Source organism: Gekko japonicus, unplaced genomic scaffold, assembly GCF_001447785.1.
Source record: "Gekko japonicus isolate JY-2015 unplaced genomic scaffold, Gekko_japonicus_V1.1 scaffold2120, whole genome shotgun sequence".
Taxonomy (NCBI): Eukaryota; Metazoa; Chordata; class Lepidosauria; order Squamata; family Gekkonidae; genus Gekko; species Gekko japonicus.
In genome coordinates, this window is record NW_015174901.1 from 30,949 (window position 1) to 48,533 (window position 17,585).

At 38.8% G+C, this 17,585-nt stretch overlaps 1 protein-coding gene across 1 annotated transcript in view; it reads left to right on the forward strand.

Moving 5' to 3' along the window:
• Nucleotides 1-17,243, forward strand: part of LOC107121973 (histone deacetylase 2) — a 31,764-nt gene extending 14,521 nt beyond the window's left edge. The window contains exons 7-14 of the mRNA XM_015424992.1: nt 3,160-3,252; nt 3,346-3,454; nt 6,993-7,133; nt 9,067-9,175; nt 9,450-9,580; nt 11,903-12,058; nt 16,669-16,726; nt 16,959-17,243. Of these exons, the coding sequence (XP_015280478.1) occupies nt 3,160-3,252; nt 3,346-3,454; nt 6,993-7,133; nt 9,067-9,175; nt 9,450-9,580; nt 11,903-12,058; nt 16,669-16,726; nt 16,959-16,989 (828 nt within the window). The 3' untranslated portion in view covers nt 16,990-17,243. The remainder of the gene's footprint in view (nt 1-3,159; nt 3,253-3,345; nt 3,455-6,992; nt 7,134-9,066; nt 9,176-9,449; nt 9,581-11,902; nt 12,059-16,668; nt 16,727-16,958) is intronic.
• Nucleotides 17,244-17,585: the final 342 nt, after the last annotated feature.

Sequence of the window (17,585 nt, forward strand, 5' to 3'; positions counted from 1 at the left end):
ATGACAATATGAAATGAACTTAATTACTACAATAATAAATCAGATATTTAGGAAATAAAAATTTAAGGTGAATTTTCTCTTAATAGAGTCAGATTCCTAATTTCCAAATGATTAAAACAGTCTTTCTTGGCTTGTCCAGAACTAAAGCAAAATACAACCTAATTTACTTGTTCCAAATAGACAGAAGTATCCCTTTATTCAAGCACTCCTTTCATAGGAATGAACCAACTAGCCAGCTCTTTGGCCTTCCTTGTACTGGCAAAATATTCAAATTTTAATTAGTAATTAAATTGCTGAAACTGATAAAAAAAGTAGATTTGATCACTACACAGCTGGTTATAAGATAATCAGCCATCTATACATGAAAGGTAAAAAACCTAACAGCAGCTTTAACAGTATGCATCTGACTGAACGCTGTCTGTTCCTGTGCCAATTCGACCTTTATGTCACAACGGGCATTGAGCCTGGAGGAAATGTTAAAGAAAATTGTAAAGTAAGCACAGTTTTAGCAGCTGGCCTTCACACTGAAACTGGCTAAGTACAACCATTTATTACAGCTTTCAGATCTATGAACAAAACTTCCTACATAACACAATATGATTTTGAAACTTATTCTCAAAAAAATAAAGATGGTTGTGGTGATACAGCATTTTAACACAGGCTATTTTAATTGCATAGTTGCTTGGTTTAAAATTCTTTTCTTTGTAAATCATTGTGACAGCAGTGTGGTGTTAGATCCTAGATGTATATCTTACACATACTTTTTCATGAGTAATTTGTATTATTTCAGGCAATATTTATGTAAAGATACATTATTAGTTGAACAAAAAACATAAAAGTAGCCAAAATACTGGGCAGGTTGCAATGGCACCACATTGTTAATTACAGTGCTATCTATCCAGTAATGGAAGGCTCTGTTTATATTGCAGTCATTTAAATAAGGTAGGAAAAGGTAGTAAATAAAGGAAAAGGTAGTAATTTAATGAATGAAGGAAATGTGAGCAAAATCTTCAGTTCATTGGGCAGGAAATATAAAAAGTGAAAGGTAGGGTGCTATTTGGGGCCAAATCCAGCTGCAAAACCTTGCAACCTCAGAACCATTTATCATTAATAGTGCCTGCATTGGCTTCCACAGCCTAACTGAATGCCGAAAAAAAAAAGCCGAGACCCACAGTATATACTTGGTTGAGTATCCTTGTTCGGGACTGTAATATTACAGGGTACATTTTCCCCCCCTCATAACAGTGTGGAAAGCAGACTGTCAAACATCTGTAGAAATTCTTGTTAAACGTTTGCAATAGAACTGCCAATAGAAACATTCCACAGCTTAAAAATTTAAGTATTAATGCAGGTATGCATATATATTCTAACCTTCCATTAACTGTGGGTCTAAATAAATGTATAATACCCTAGGCAAAGCCCAGAGAAGATTTGTGTTTTTCCAAGAGCAGAAATCAATAGATATTCTTGTTTAAGGTAGGGGTTTTTTTGCCAATTATATTGACACTTAAGTGGCCTGCAGAAAGGCTAGAGCACTATTATGTTGCCAGTTTCATACTGCCTGGATGTACTTAATTGGACAGTTAAGTTACATTCTGGGATAGTAATAATGAGCATTTTTTCACTGTACTTCTTAGAAGCACGTTAGACCAATAATGGATTAATTAAATGCTTAGCTGTTAGCAACAGTACCTATTTTTGTTGTTGCTAGGTACTGAATTCATTTTTCTTTTCAGTGGGCATTAAACATACTACCTTTGAGATAGCTTTTATATTTGTTTGATCGACCACAAGATGGTACTATTGCTTCATGCTACACATATGTGAAATAACATTTTTAAGCACAAAAAACCTTAAGGGGTCATTACATATGGAATTTTGTTTCCTGATTTTTCAATCATTAGGCTTGAAAGTAACCTTTAACATTAATGACTGGGTAAAGCAGACATGAGTACATATATTTTCCATGTTGTGAGGGCATAGTAATGTAACAGGCCAGTGTCCCATTGAATATTGGTTTTTGTACATTGGAGAGCCTGATGTGGCTGATGAAGAAAAGGACCCTGTGGTTTTGGATCTTTTGACACATTTTTCTCTTCATTTTCTAGTTGTGGAATAGTAATGAGGGCATTTGTTAAAAAGTAATTTACTACACATGTCAGCTCTGCATTGAGCCATTTTCTGTTTTTAAAAGTTATTGTATCATTAAAAAGCACAGAAAGGTGCAGAAATTTAAATTTCATGGTGTAATGGAAGGAACTCCTGCAAGACACAGTACTTTAAAACACGGTGTAGTAAAAGAGAATGAAGTGCTGACATGTCCATGCAGGCAAGCCAGATGTATCTGAAGTGGGATGTGCCCCACAAATCCCAGTGGCACAATAAGTTCATTGAGCTTACAGGGCTACAGGACCCTTTGCTGTCTTTACTGCAGTGAACTAACATGTCCATCTTGCTGGCAATAATGTGGTATAATTTAATGTTGTGTCTGTGCAATGTGTCTTTCTTTGTACAGGAACCAGAATACCTTCTTTCCTTACCTGAAAAGACACTAGCTGTTATGCTTCTTAACAGATTTGTGGGATCTTAAAAATCACTTTTATATTGTAAATACTGATGGGTGGAGAAATATTGAATGTTTTTGCATACTTCATTTAGTGAATTGTGGCATGTTTTTTATAGATGTAATAGCATGTGACTTTACGGATCTGACCGAGCAGGCACATGACATTACACCCTATTCCCAGGTAATTGGGTATCCTTTAAAATGAATCTGTATTACACTATCCCCACTTTTGGTGAAAAAGAGTGAGCGCATCTATTTTTTTTCTTTCAATGACTCCAAGCCACACTTGAATGAAACTGAAGAAATTAAAACAATCTTAATTTTACTTTTGGGTCTGATTCTTTTGTATGGTCACATGTCTATCCTTCCATTCTACTGGTATATTTCCTTGTGCATTGATTTCTTCTCTACTGCACAGATCATATGCTTTATCTGAAGATTTAATCTGGAATATCTAACATATCCGGCACTATTTTTGTATAGAGTAATAATTTATTTATGGGTTTAAGTGCTTTTAAGTATTACAAACGGGTATACTGTATTGTGGCTTTTAATACGTTCAGTGTTTGTCCTTGTGTGTATTGTGTTTTTAGGACATCGGTGCTGGAAAAGGCAAATACTATGCTGTCAACTTTCCAATGAGAGATGGAATAGATGATGAGTCATATGGACAGATATTTAAGCCCGTGAGTAGATTCTAAATCTCATTTAAAATGTAAATATTTTGAAGCTAAATTAAAAATTGTTCATAATTTCTGCTAATTTCTGCTTCTTTACAGATTATATCCAAAGTGATGGAGATGTACCAGCCTAGTGCTGTGGTATTACAATGTGGGGCAGATTCACTGTCTGGTGACAGACTGGGATGTTTTAATCTTACCGTTAAAGGTAAAAAACAGGGAACCATTTTATAACTATTCTGTATGCATGAAGTTGGTTTGTTTTTGAGCTACTACTAAATGTGGGAGGGTTGAAGCTTTGGTCCTCTCAAATTATTTTGCTTAATATTAAGATATGATCCTGAAGAACCCCAGACACATTCTTCTTTTCCAGTTGGTCTGGATGGCTCTGGTCAGGCCTGATTCAGGTATAGGCATGTGCTTAAGAAACCTTCAATGTTTTGTTAACTTTTCTGTATCAGATCATTTAATTCCTGGTAAGATGTACAGTGCAACAGCATTTTGGGCTTGTTATGGGTATAGTACACAAGTAATACTAATACAGAATCCTTTTTTCCAATTTTATCACCACATAGCTATTTGTATTTTTAACATTAACTGAAGAAAATTATACCATCCATTACTGCTGCATAGACAATTAAAGGATAGCAATTATAGGAGTCTGTAAAAATACCTAAATATAAACTGATTACAGGCAAGGACCTCCTTCTAAAAAGAAGACCCCAATGAATTCAGCTTCCTGTTATTCATAGGTTTTTAAAATTGTCTCCTAACAATAGCTAGCTGTCCCACTTGATAAGGGTGCACATTCTTGGCTAACGAATTCTCTTATAAATTTAAACATCATACAAAGTTATCTATACTTGAATATCTTCTTAAATATTAAAAACCTGTTAGATCATCCATGCTACTTTTTATTATTATAACAGTCTACTTTAAAATGTCTGTGTCAAAAGTGCTACAACCAAACAAAGAGAGAATCACAGAAACAACTACCACAAATAAGAGCAAACCGTGACAGACTAACTAATAATAATTACTTCCAAAAGCATTCTGGTAATTTTATATAATTTCCACATAAATAGTGCAAAACATGCCAAGTTATTCAGTGTGTAGCATAGAAAAATACAATCTCAATTTGGTATTAATTCAAAAAGATTCACTCAATAGTGTTAAGTCCTTATTACAAAAATTAATAAAAGGGAAGAGTCTCCTAAGGAGTAAGTGATGCATTCAGTATACACAAATCCTATTGAGAAGCATCCTGCATTCAAATCAAAGCAGCTTCAAATCCTGTTGGTAACCGGGCTGCGACACAGATGCCTGCTTGAAGCTGTGTTTTGACAGACTTTTTCACGGCAGCAAAAGTACATCACATTCCTTTCAAGTTGATAGCTGCAAATGTACATAAGAAAATTTCTGATCCTGCTCCGATCCTGCACTGAATAACTTGGCATGTTTTGCACTATTTATGTGGAAATTATATAAAATTACCAAAATGCTTTTGGAAATAATTATTACTAGTTAGTCTGTCACGGTTTTCTATTTGTGATGTGTCTAAAGTGCTGTCAGGTCGCAGGCAGCTGACTTATGACAACCCCATAGGGCAGGGGTGTCAAATATAAGGCCCGGGGGCCAGAACTGGCCTGTCCAGGGGTTTTATGCAGCCTGTGAGCAACTAGTGCAAGAGAGGGAACAGGAGACTGCTCGGGGCAGTGGGTGGAGCCACTCTGATTGTGGCTTCAGCACAGCAGAATAACCTCATCTGCAGCAGTCAAGCAGTATGGGAGCATCTGGCCAATGCTGCCCCACTGGCTTTCCAGTCCATCCATATGGGTTTTTCTTTGCACCCCCCCAGCCCATGGGCCTTCTAGTGAGGTTACAACAACTTGAAGCTTACCAGCTGCTGTCCTTTATATAGTTTATATCTCTGGTACCTGGCATTACTTTTTATGGCACACATGGCCCAGCCTGACAAAGTGGCATTTGTGTCAGATCTAGCCCTCATAACAAATGAGTTCAACACCTCTACCATAGGGTTTCAAGCTAAGCAGAGGTGGTTTGCCCACAGTGCCTTCCTCTGCAGTCTTCTCAGGTAGTCTCCCATCCAAGATCCTGCGTACCTTCTGTGATCAAGCTATTCTTTACCATTCCACCATCCTCTTACTTAAAAGTAGTGATTACAGATTTCTCATACATATTAGTTCCTTTTGACCCTCAACCAGTACACTCCATCTTTGAACTGTATCTTTGTTTCTGTGAAGCTGGACATTCTTATCATTCTCAGACACTTTTGCCTATGGCCCTCATCAAATAGTATCCATTGGTATGGGTTAGACAGTTTCTAACCTACAAAAGGCCATGTTACTGTGTTACTCCTTTGATTCTTACTCTTCTCAGAGGCTATTCTGTTCTTGGTCTCTAGACACCTTGTTTCGCATGTTTAGCTGAGAGGCTGGGCCAGCTTTTTTTCCTGCTTTGCAGAAACACCTTCCATGATCTTTTTGGTCAAGACCAGCAACTGTTCCCGCATATTCCTAGCCATATCCATGATACAATGTTCCTATAATTCCTGGTGGTCATGTGGTGCCTTGCTTTAGCTAGTGTTTTCCTACAGACAATTCTAAGCATTAGCCTTTCGCATATTTCATTTTGTTCATAATCATGTATCTGTTTTCTTTCTCTCCTTAATTTCCCCCAGTATATTCCCTTTCAGTTGAATTCCAAAGGGATGGGTCATACATTCAGTTTGGTCACTATATAGCAGGGGTGGCCAAACTGTGGCTCTTTCACACATATTGTATGTCTCCCAGCAGGCTCTCCATCTATTTGCGCTCTCTCTCTCTCTCTCTCTCTCTCTCTCTCTGTCTCTCTTCCTTTCTTCCTCCCTTTCCCTCCCCCTATTTGCTTTCTTTGTTTTTCTTTCTCTTTCTCTCTTTCCACCTCTTTCATTCTTTCTTTCCACCTCGCTCTCTTTTTCTCTTTTAGACAAATAAATATCATTAGCAAATGAATAAACACCCTTATGAATATCTGTTTCTACCCCTTTTGCTTTTATTTTCAGCAGTCTCATTTAATGTTAATGAAAACCAAATTCACATATTTTTCAATAAAAATGTGTGTGTAATATTTGTTCATGTCTTGTGGCTCTCAAACATCCAATGTTTATTCTGTGTGGCTCTTACATTAAGCAAGTTTGGCCACAACTGATATATAGCTACTCCCATCAAGTGATGACTTGCATGCAGAAATGGGCCCTCACACATATTGGCACCATGAATGGTTCACAGATGATGGTGGTTCACATTGAACAGTGATGGTTGAGGAGTGAGTGCACACCATTCTATAAAACGTATGTGTGAAGCACATGGTTCATATAAAGTTATGGACACGTGATTGCACAGCTTTGCGATATTTTAGATCTCAGTTGTACGCAATCAAGTGATGCATGTACTTATCAGAACCAGCCTCAAAACAAGGCATAACACATGAAATCTAGATTGCCAGTATTTTGCTGTAACTGCATCAGTGATACACGCTGCAGTCATGTTATGAGTAAATTATAGAATCATTAAGTTAATTGTGGTTAAGCTATGTATGCATCTGCCTGCTTTTATGAGAGCTGCAAGGAAATCTTTCTATAAATTGCTGTCATAAATGCAAAACAAAAGCAGATTCAGAAACTGAGATGTTGCATCTGTCCTAGTCTCACTCTGTAGTTCTTACAATTTCCCTGATTGTGGCAGGCCATGCTAAATGTGTGGAAGTTGTGAAGACTTTCAACTTGCCTCTTCTGATGCTTGGAGGAGGCGGATATACCATCCGTAATGTTGCTCGCTGTTGGACTTATGAGACCGCTGTTGCCTTAGATTGTGAAATTCCTAATGGTAAGTTTTGGGGAGAAGTATCATAGCCAACTCAGAGAATTGCAAGTTTCCTTACTGCCTTTAGTAAAAGCCTAAGTGAATACACCACTTGAGGCAGCTTTTAATAATCAGATATCTGATTTTAGCAGCCCCAAATAATCTTGCATTGTGTTCATGTTCATAAAGTATGCAGATAATTCACCTTACTCCTGGAATATTCAAATGATATCAAGCTCCTATTTTTTGCAAATAACTAGTGAAAAAAACTGGTAAACATTGCATGTCCCTTTGAAGTGCATAACTTTATGTATACAGTACATCAAAGTAGGTAGTTAGTAAAGTAGAAGGTGGTCATGTATTGTAGAAATGTAAATAATGATTATGAAGCAAATCTTTGTTATTAAAAAGAGTAACCCTCTGCTGCGCTCTTTGATTCTTTTCCTTTCTGTTTCTTGGTGAACCATAGTTTTTCATTGCATCCAAATCACATTTTGGTTTGTGGGTTGCATGAATCTTTCTTGCCTGTTTCAGATGTAACGTATTTGGATAGGGGTATGCAGAATACTTTGATTAACACTGTGAGAGGCCCTGGTCTTAGATAAAACATTATTTCTCTGGGAGTGAGGCCATAAAACAGCTCAGATTCCAGGCTGAGAGGAGATTAATTTCCTTTATGGAGACAATTAGGCAGAATGGACATGGCCATTTGCTCACCTGCAAAGAGGGGGCAAGAGAGGTGGCTATTTGGATTGCCTGAGTTGGGCCATGAATGTTTTTGGGATGTGTGTGTGCCTTAATTTGACAGGTGAAAGAGTAAACATCCACTCCCAACTTCATGATAGGTTAATGTGAAAGTCTCCCAGTTCAGACGGGAAGGGTTAAAAGATCTAGACACCTTTTCAGAACTGCGCGACCCAAGATCTGGAGAACAAAGGGAGAAACAGTGATGTGTCTCTTGACTAGTATCTGTTTTCAGTGTTCAAGTGGGCTTGTGTCCATTCCAAGGAAATGCCAAGGTCACATCAGAGACTGTGCAACTTAGTTTCGTGGTTTTTTGCATTCTTTTTCTTAGCTCTGCAACACATTCTGGTGATTTGACACACTTTCCCAATGCTCAGAGCTCTCACTCAAGGTGCCTGAATACTCAGTCCATACAGGCTAGAGACTCCTGACTGGGCTACAGTCAAGTTAGCTGGCCAGAGGGAAGAGGTTGTGAAACAAACACACACAGCCTCTATCTGTGACTCAAGCCACAGGTAGAAAGAGGAAGGGCACAGCTTGAGTGGTGGCGTGTTGCCCCATACAGGAAGGAAAGGGGTGGCAAGTGGGGCAAGACAAAACTTTCTCTCACACGTACTGCAGTATTGGTTAAGTGCGCGGACTCTAATCTGTGAGAACTGGGTTTGATTCCCCACTCCTCCACTTGCACCTGGCTGGATGACCTTGGACAAGCCATAATTCTGGCACAGCTGTTCTTAAAAAAGAGCAATTCCTATCAGAGTTCTCTCAGCCCCACCTACCTCACAGGGTGTCTGTTGTGGGGAGGGGAAGGGAAAGGAGTTTGTATGTCGCTCTGAGACTCCTTTGGGTAGTGAAGGGCGGGGTATAAATCCAATCTCCTCTTCTTCTTCTTCCCCTCCACCTCCCACACAAAGACAGCAGAGAACAAAGAAGCAGGTAGGAGTGGATTATTAGAACTGCAAACTGTGGTTAACTGAAAAAAAGGAAGTGAGGATACAAGGAGAAGATAAGCAAATGATGGGCAAAGTCACCCCCTGAACCTGCCTAAAATATTCATTAGAACAAAGCATGAGCTATTAGTGTGCAAATTTACAGTAAATAAATCAAGGAAATATCACTTTGACATAGTGACAGAGATCTTTAAAGAGCAGCCATAGATGGTTTTAATATTGGATTCGAAGAAGCTGTTGAAATTCCTTTTTTTTCTAAACAGAATTGCCATACAATGACTACTTTGAGTATTTTGGGCCGGATTTCAAGCTGCATATAAGTCCATCAAATATGACAAACCAGAACACTCCAGAATATATGGAAAAGATTAAGTAAGTATTAATATCCTAGTGTGAATATAGGTTATTGTAAAGTGGTGAATGACGGCAACTCTTCTAGACAATCCTTGAATAATTATTAATCCCCCCCCCCCTTCTTATCCTCATAGAGATCAGAAAATGTGAGGGCTTAATAAGATCCTGGACTGCCAGAACAGAAAGAAAACCGCTGTTTAAAAAGGAGTCAGGGAAAGTTTACTAGCCCAATTTGATAATGGATCATAAATAGTGATAAATCCTATCATAAAGTAGTAACTTTTCTTTCCAGGCAACGTTTATTTGAGAACTTGCGCATGTTGCCCCATGCTCCTGGTGTACAGATGCAAGCTATTCCTGAAGATGCGGTTCATGAAGACAGTGGTGATGAAGATGGTGAAGACCCAGATAAACGCATTTCTAGTAAGGAGGAGTCTAGTATTAGAAAATTCAATGTAAAATCTAAGCGGGGGTCATTTTGCAGTTCATTGTATACATTTATAGGAGTGCCTTCACTATGTATGCAAAGGAGGTAGGCAGAGGCACTTTCCCAGTGGGACTTGTGATCTGATGTTGATTCCCCCCCTTTACTCAGTCAAAAGGGCTATATCTGTTGTTGGCTATGCTAGCTGCTGCTGGGTGGGTAAACTCCACATTTCTGTAGAGCTGCCCACTACCTGTTGCTGGTCCCCACCACCTGTTTTGATGCTCCCCATCTCTGTTCTGTTGATGGGCAACTCTTCTGCTGCCCAATGCACTTGGACCTAGCCAGGTACTGTGAGAATGCTGCCAACTGAAGGCATCATGCAGTGGTGAGAGCGAGCACTTTACCCTTCATCTCTTCTTCAACCAGACACCTGTTCCCAGGAGCTGCAAAGTAGAGATCTCATCTGTTCCATACCCTCTTTAGTGTCTTTTTTCAGGAGCCTCTTGATCACTGTATGAGCAGTGCTGTACAAGGAGATGAAGCTCTCATGAGATAAGACAAGGTCTCCACTGCTTCTGGCTTGCAGTCCTTTTGGGGGGCGGGGGTGCACAAAGAAGGCTTTGCTCGTGGAGCTCCACAGAAAGAAGGCAAGCATGAGGCCTTACCGGCAGCCACTTCTTTGTTTCCTTTGGAAATGTAATACATTGTATATGAGCTGCAGAGCAGTATCTGGGAGGGGAAACCTGCTATAAGAACTAATAGAGAAACAGTCATCCTGAGCAAAGAATCTCTTAGACAGAAAGTCAACAGGAGCAATTTTCCCAGTTGCCCCAGTTTGTGAATTTCTGCCTAACAGACCACTGGCTGCCACACGTGCATTTGTCGTGCAAAATGGTCTGGGGTATTGATAAGTGTCCAGATGATGGGTGTAAATATCCAGGAGATTTTGAAGCCAACTATTGTTGTCTCCCCCCACATTGTTTTCTGGGAGAAAAACATGAATTTTGTGGGGAATTGAGATTATATGGAATACTTTCTTGCCAAAATTAGACTTAATGCATTCACATGAAATGCATAATTTATAACTTAGCATAAAATTGAACTATTTAGTATATTTGTAGAATTTAGAACCATAAATGCCTTAGGTTTTCATGCGCAGATTTATGAATATGCCCAGTACAAGAGAGAGAATTGCAAACTGATGTACTCTGTGCTGCATTATTCCATGCCATCAACCGTCTTACATTAAAAAAATCTTCAATCTGTGCAGTTTGAGTGAGTAACACCATGCTTTAAAAACATTTTACTTACTCCAAAAGAAAAAAAAGTACTTCAGAGCTCCCTAACTTTCCAATTTGGATTAAAAAAGAAATTGGGGGGGGGGGGAGTTGAGGTTAGGAAAGGAGAGTCCCTAGAATTGAAGTGGTGGCTTTAACTAATCCTGGAAAGAAGGCTGGTTTGTTACCACGTATGATGATTCTGTTGGATTTTTGCCTTTATGTTCTCATATGTAATTGCTGTAATGTTTTTATGCTCATCCAAATATTAAGTAGCTAGGTACTTAAGGAATAGTACATAATATTTCAGGCTGATTATGACTCTGGGTAAGGAACTTCTGTCCCACCTTTAGGTGGCTATTTCTTTACCACCTGATCAATATATTCCTGGAACTCAAGTAACAATATATCACAGCATATCAGTGGTATTATGGAACTGATCACATGTGAATGATTACAAATTAATGTTTAGCTTTGTTTTGCTTCCAGGAAAGGGATTAATTGGTCCAGGTACATATTGCAGCTGCTGCTTTGCAGTAAAAGCCAAAACTTTTTAGCTAGTCTCCCCTTTGGCTGTGACTTGGCTATTGAAACTAATGTATTTAGCACAAATTAATCATTATCAAAACTGCTTCCTCTGTGTCAGATGTCCTGGTCAAGCTCTGGCATGGTCCAGCTGGAAATGCTTGCTGTTGCTCTTAGTTATAGGAGAGAGACTCTTCCCTGTATACTGAAGTGTGTGCAAGAACCAAAGCATGCTCATTGCAGGCATACTGTAATGGAGAACTATCCCTCTGGCAAGTTTACACACAGCCACTGTAACACAGAATTTCTTACTGAACCGATTGCTGCTGTCAGGTGGAGAATCTTCACGTGATGGCTGCAATCCTTGTATATTGCAGAGGAGGAAACTTGCCATGGTTTCAGCCGCATTTCCTTGGTAGGAGAAGTGAACTCCGCTACTACAAAAAAATCTAGTGACAATGCAATGAAGAAAAAGGCAAGTGGGAAAGTAGTATCTGTTCCTCTTTTTTATTGTAGTTCGAGCATCTGATAAACGGATAGCCTGTGATGAAGAGTTTTCTGACTCTGAAGATGAAGGAGAAGGAGGGCGAAGAAATATTGCTGATCATAAAAAAGGAGCAAAGAAAGCCCGATTAGAAGAAGAGAAAAAAGAGACAGATGACAAAAAAGCAGGTAAATGGTGAATTTCTTTTTCTTTTCTTTTTTAATTTCCCTCTCCTAAAGAGGAGAGAAGTTTTGCTTTTACAATTCAGAAAATTGGGGTGGGTCTATAGAGGGATAAAGAAAAGTGTTGAGTGATGTTAAGTATTAGTATATTAGTCCTTTACTATTAAAGTTAAAGTCAATAGCTTCTTCTGTAGTTGGACGATCCTCTTTTCTTCTCTCTCTTTCAAAACCGAACAGTTAACATGTTAGTAATATTCTTTTGGGATTAGTATTACTTTTAAAGCATTATCCGAAATAGTCTTTAAACTTTGGGGTCTTTCCCTTTTTTGTCCCTCAAGTTGGGCCAGTCGCTCCTTTAACTTCCTCATCCTTCACCTCTCCCTCTGAGCTGCTGTCTTCTCCGCTGGCTCCCGACATCCACTTGGCAAGTTCTGCTTCTTCTTCTGTACTGGCGTGCCTCTTCAAAAAGTCTTGAGCCTTGAAGATAGAGTCTATCTTTTCTCTTCTGTCTTTAAATTTAAAGACCAATCCTTCGGGCACCAACCATCTGTAACTGACTTGATGACTTTGTAAGAACATGGTCAGTCCTTTATATTCCTTTCTTTTCATTCTGATTTCAAATGGAACATCTTTCAAAATCCTGATCGGTTGATCTCCAATTGTCAAGGATGTTGCTGAAACTGCCTTTAAAATCTGATCTCGGAGACGTTGCTTTGTAAATTTCACTACCACTTCCGCTGGCAACTTATTTTTCTTTGTGAAGTTGGAATAGGCTCTATAAACCAAATCCATCTCTTCTTTTATTTTCTCCACTTCATTGCCAGTCAGTGGTGCTAAGGCTGTTGCCAAAATGTCTCTGAGATCCTCTTTTTCCTCTTTCAACCCTTGAAATCTAAGGGTCAAATTCGCTTTCTCCATTTGAAGCAGTAACAATTTATTATCCTGTTTTTCTTGGTGCTTTTCCACTTTGATGACCTTTTTCTTAACTTTCTGTATTTCTTCCGTTGATGCCATAAATGGTGAATTTCTAAATTGAGCTATAGTGTCTGGTCTCTTTCGTTTACAACCCTAAGCATGCATAAGAACATAAGAGCCTGGTGGCTATATCGTCCAGCACCCTGTCTCAAATAGTGGTCAATCATTTGCCCTGGAAGGCAAATGGCATAGAGGCCACAGCCCTCTCCTGCTGATGCCTCCCGGCACTGATATTGGAGATTTGCTGCTTCTAGATATGGAGGCTCCCTTCAGTCACCCTGGCTCATGACTATCATTTCCTCCCCTGGCAGTGAATTACACCATTTAATTATTTGTTGAGTCAAGAAGTATTTCCCAACAATTCTCAAGAGAAAAGGACTTCCTGGGCATTCCTTCTCCCATAATCCCAGGAGGGCAAACACAACTTTTGTAAATACCTTCAAAGCTGAAGTCAGCTCGAAGGGCAGAGCCCTGAATTGGTAGTGATCTTTTCCCTAGGCAAAACTTAGATACTTCCTGCATGGAGGAAGAAACCTTCACAGTCAGTCCAAAATTCCTTTCATTGGGTGTTGCTGAGTTCTGGTATTATGAGAGAGGGTGAAAAAGCTCCCTCATACCATTTTCCCTCAGATGCATAACTTTATAAACCTGTATCGTCTACCCTTTAGCCATCTGTTTTCTAGACTGAAAAGTCTCAGACTCTCCATCAGTCCCTTATAGGAAAGTTGCTCTCAAGCCCTTTATCATCTTGGCTGCCCTCTTGGTTGGGTTTTTTTTTTTTTTTTGAGATAATGGGTAACAGAACTGCACACAGAACTCCAAACAAGGCCACACCCTAGATTTATGCCAAGGGTATTACAATATTGATAATTTTATTTTTCAGTCTCTTTCCTAGTAATTCCTAGCATGGAAGTTTGCTGTTTTCATTGCTGCCACATACTGCGTCAACGTATTCATTGAGTTTTCCACAATGACACCAAGATCTCTTTCATTCGCCATCTTAGCCAGTTTAGATCTCTGAACTTATACTTAAAATCAGGAATTTTTTTTCAAATAGGCATTTGCCATGTGGTTGTCCGCTTACCCAATTTATAAATATCCTCCTGTAGCTCTTCACAATCTGCATTGGTCTTCACTGTCTTGAATAATTTGATATCATCTACAAACTTGGCTACTACACTGCTCAGCCCCACTGGTCCCAATACCGATCCCTATGGAACGCCATTGCTCACTTGTATCCATTGGAAGTACTGTTGGTTTATTCCCACAGTCAGCTTCCTGGCATTTAACAAATTTTTAATCCATGGGAGGACAAGTTCTCTTATTGCATGATTGCTAAACTTACCCAGGAGACTTTAGTGAGGTTTCTTGTCAAAAGCCTTTTGGAAGTCCAAGTATATAACATCTACTAGATTGGCCTTTCAGATTCACAACCTAAGCCTGTTCAAAGAACACCAAGAGGTTTGTGAAGCAGGGCTTCCCTTTGTGGACATCTACTAGATTGGCCTTATCCACATGCCTGTTCAAAGAACACCAAGTGGTTTGTGAAGCAGGGCTTCCCTTTGTGGAAGTCATGTTGATTATCCCTCTACAGACTTTGTTTGTCCTTGTGCTTAATAATTCTTTCTTCAGTAACAGTTTCCAGTGATTTGCCTGAAAAGGATGTTGGGCTAATTGGCATGTACTTTCCTAGTTTTCCACATAACCATCCATGCCATGCCTCAGGTGGCACCCTGTAGCCACCTGAGTATCAAGGAACCCAACCAGATTCAACAGCACCCTTAGGTTGTGAATCTGAATCTTAACAGGGTGAAAGCCACCCTATCTAAACCAGGTTGTACTCCTACTCCAGGATTAAATGGATTCTTCGCCATCAGTTCTAACAGTTTATCTGGATTAGAGACCCAAATAATTAAATGGTAGGCATCCTTCATCCACGTTCTGGTAATAGCCATTTAGTAAAGTTTCTCTGAAACCGAAGTTGAAATACACAGGAAAAGTATATATATAACTGGAATCATTCAAGATTAGGTGGTACCATTTGTTCTAGTACCCAACACGAGAGATTTGAGACAGGTAAATAATTATATATACCCATAGGGTTCATAGGGATTCCTCAAGTATTTTTACCAATAGTTCCCTCAAGTTCACAGGTTCTCTTTCTTATGGAAGCATGAAGCATTGACCATATTTACTAACCAATGAGTCAGTTCCTCTGCTCCAGTATAGGCCTGGATTGTAAAGGATCTGGAAGTGATGGACATTGCATTTTCAGAGATCTTGTCCACAAGATTCAGGCTGCACAAACCAAAAAGGGTCCAGTACAGGACATAGAGAATCAGTAGTCCCATTCAGAACTGACCCTGTAGTTAATGTGTCCAGCTTGAAACGGATGTGGGCCATTTTATTAGCACTTATAAACTGGTTACGTTGATCTATTGAAGGTTTGCTCAACTTACCCGGTGAGCTAAGATATTATGGGCTCCTATAGCAGAGAACAGCTTTGCCAGACTACACTGCACAAATAGAATGGTGATGGTAAAATATGCATTCCATTCAGCTGTAACTATCACAGAGCATGTTCTAAGATGAGCTCTAAGTCATGTGTGGTTAGATTTTTCAGCAGTGGTCAAGATGTAATCCCTGCTGTTTCATTGTCCAAGCTCTTGGAATACCAAGGAGCTGACAGATTTTAGACAGAACCATTGGGCATTTAAGAGTAGAACCATCATACCATTCCAGAGCTTGATAAAGGCTTCAAAAGCATTAGAAGCAGGAAAACCTCAACATGCCAGGAAACCAGTTTGGTTCTATCAGTCTCCAACAGACCATCTTAATCAGTGTCTCCCGATTGTAGACGGTCTAACTCTGTGCTTGGTGGGCTGTCTTCAGTTTACCAGCTGGTGTAATGCAGTGACTGAAAGACTGATCTTCCTTTTGTGAAGAACTTAATATGTGGTCTTCAGCAAGCCATCTTAGCCTCAGCTTCCGCATCTGTAATATGGGATCAGTAATACTGACCAACCATACAAGTTTGTTAGGATAAGAAGATAATATATGGGAAGCAATGCTCCCTCTAAGCTGTGGAGTCTTGTGAGCTAAAACTCTACTTTGTGAGCTACTGGCATTAAAGTTGTGAGTGAACGATTTGGCTACTGCATAAATTAGTTTGCTCTGGAGCCATCCTTCCTGAACTAAGACAAAAATGTGTGAGCCGGAGGCTAAAAAACTATGAGCTAGGTCATACTAACTCAGCTTAGAGGGAACACTGATGGGAAGTGCTTTGAATTTTTAAAATGTAGGTATTTATATCCTTTTCCTACTGGGAACTAAAACTGACCAAAAAATATAATTTGGAAAAAGAAAACCAACACTTCGAAAGACTACACAAATGGGAAGGGCCTTGTAGAAGATTTCCTAAATCTTTCAGTATTTTCAGCTTTTTTAGACTATGTCTTTAACCTCTAACATTTGTTTTTGTTTTTTAAAAAGAATCTTAAAATTGGTAGATTCTTGCATCTGTGCAACTTTTGAAATCCTTTTATTAGGTAATTTTACTGTCATTTTGACTTGCAATATCTGAGTCAATTGTCATCTTGGAATATTTTTACTGTAAATTTGCCACTGTTCATTACTTTTAGATATTAAAGAGGAAGATAAATCCAAGGACAGCAGTGGTGAAAAGGCAGACACCAAAGGGTACGTAACCTGCACCTATTCTATAATGGGTTGCTGCTTCAGAACATTTGTTAACTTTTCAATTGTAATGATGCACCTATTTTCTATTATGGTTGACAATAAATCAGCGCTCGTAGCGTCTAAAGTGTATTATAATGTGTGCATTGCAAACTTCATTGTTTTAATGATCAGAAAATATAAAATAAAAGTGTAACCTTTGTTAATTATTGGATTTTTTCCTCCCTCTGAACAGAGCAAAGTCAGAACAGCTCAACAATCCTTGAATGAAAAGCCTCGCACCAGTTAAAGGACACAATATTAAAGTGGAAAAAAATTCTGAAAGAAACCTTTCATATGGGAAGAGACTGTTGATTTCATTTTTTACTATTTGGCATGGAGCATATTTATTTTCAAACAACTGTGTTTGGTTTTTTGGCAGTTGTATCGTGAGTTTTCTAATTATGATGCAAAATTTGTTCCTTCCACCAGGCTTTAAGTAATAGTATTTAAAATGGATGTGAGTTATTATGTTAAGCGTCTAATCTGATCTATTAAAATTTCCTGAGCTGATTTTACTCTTTTTTGTAATTATATCTTTATTAAAAAAAAATTGTACTTGGTCGTCTTGTTCATCATTGTGTAGTATGCATACATGGATACATTTCACAGTGATTGGGAAGCTGTGCTATGGAGGAATCATGAGAATTCTAGAAAAACAGAGTATTCTGATATATTTTAAGTACTGAATTATTTGAGAAATGAAGGGATGGGTTGTTGTTTTTTTAAAAAAGGCCTCTATATAATCAACTCTGATTTTAAATTCTTTTAGTTTGTTTCTCAACCACCTCTAATTGGACTTGCCTGTATAATGTGACCCAGC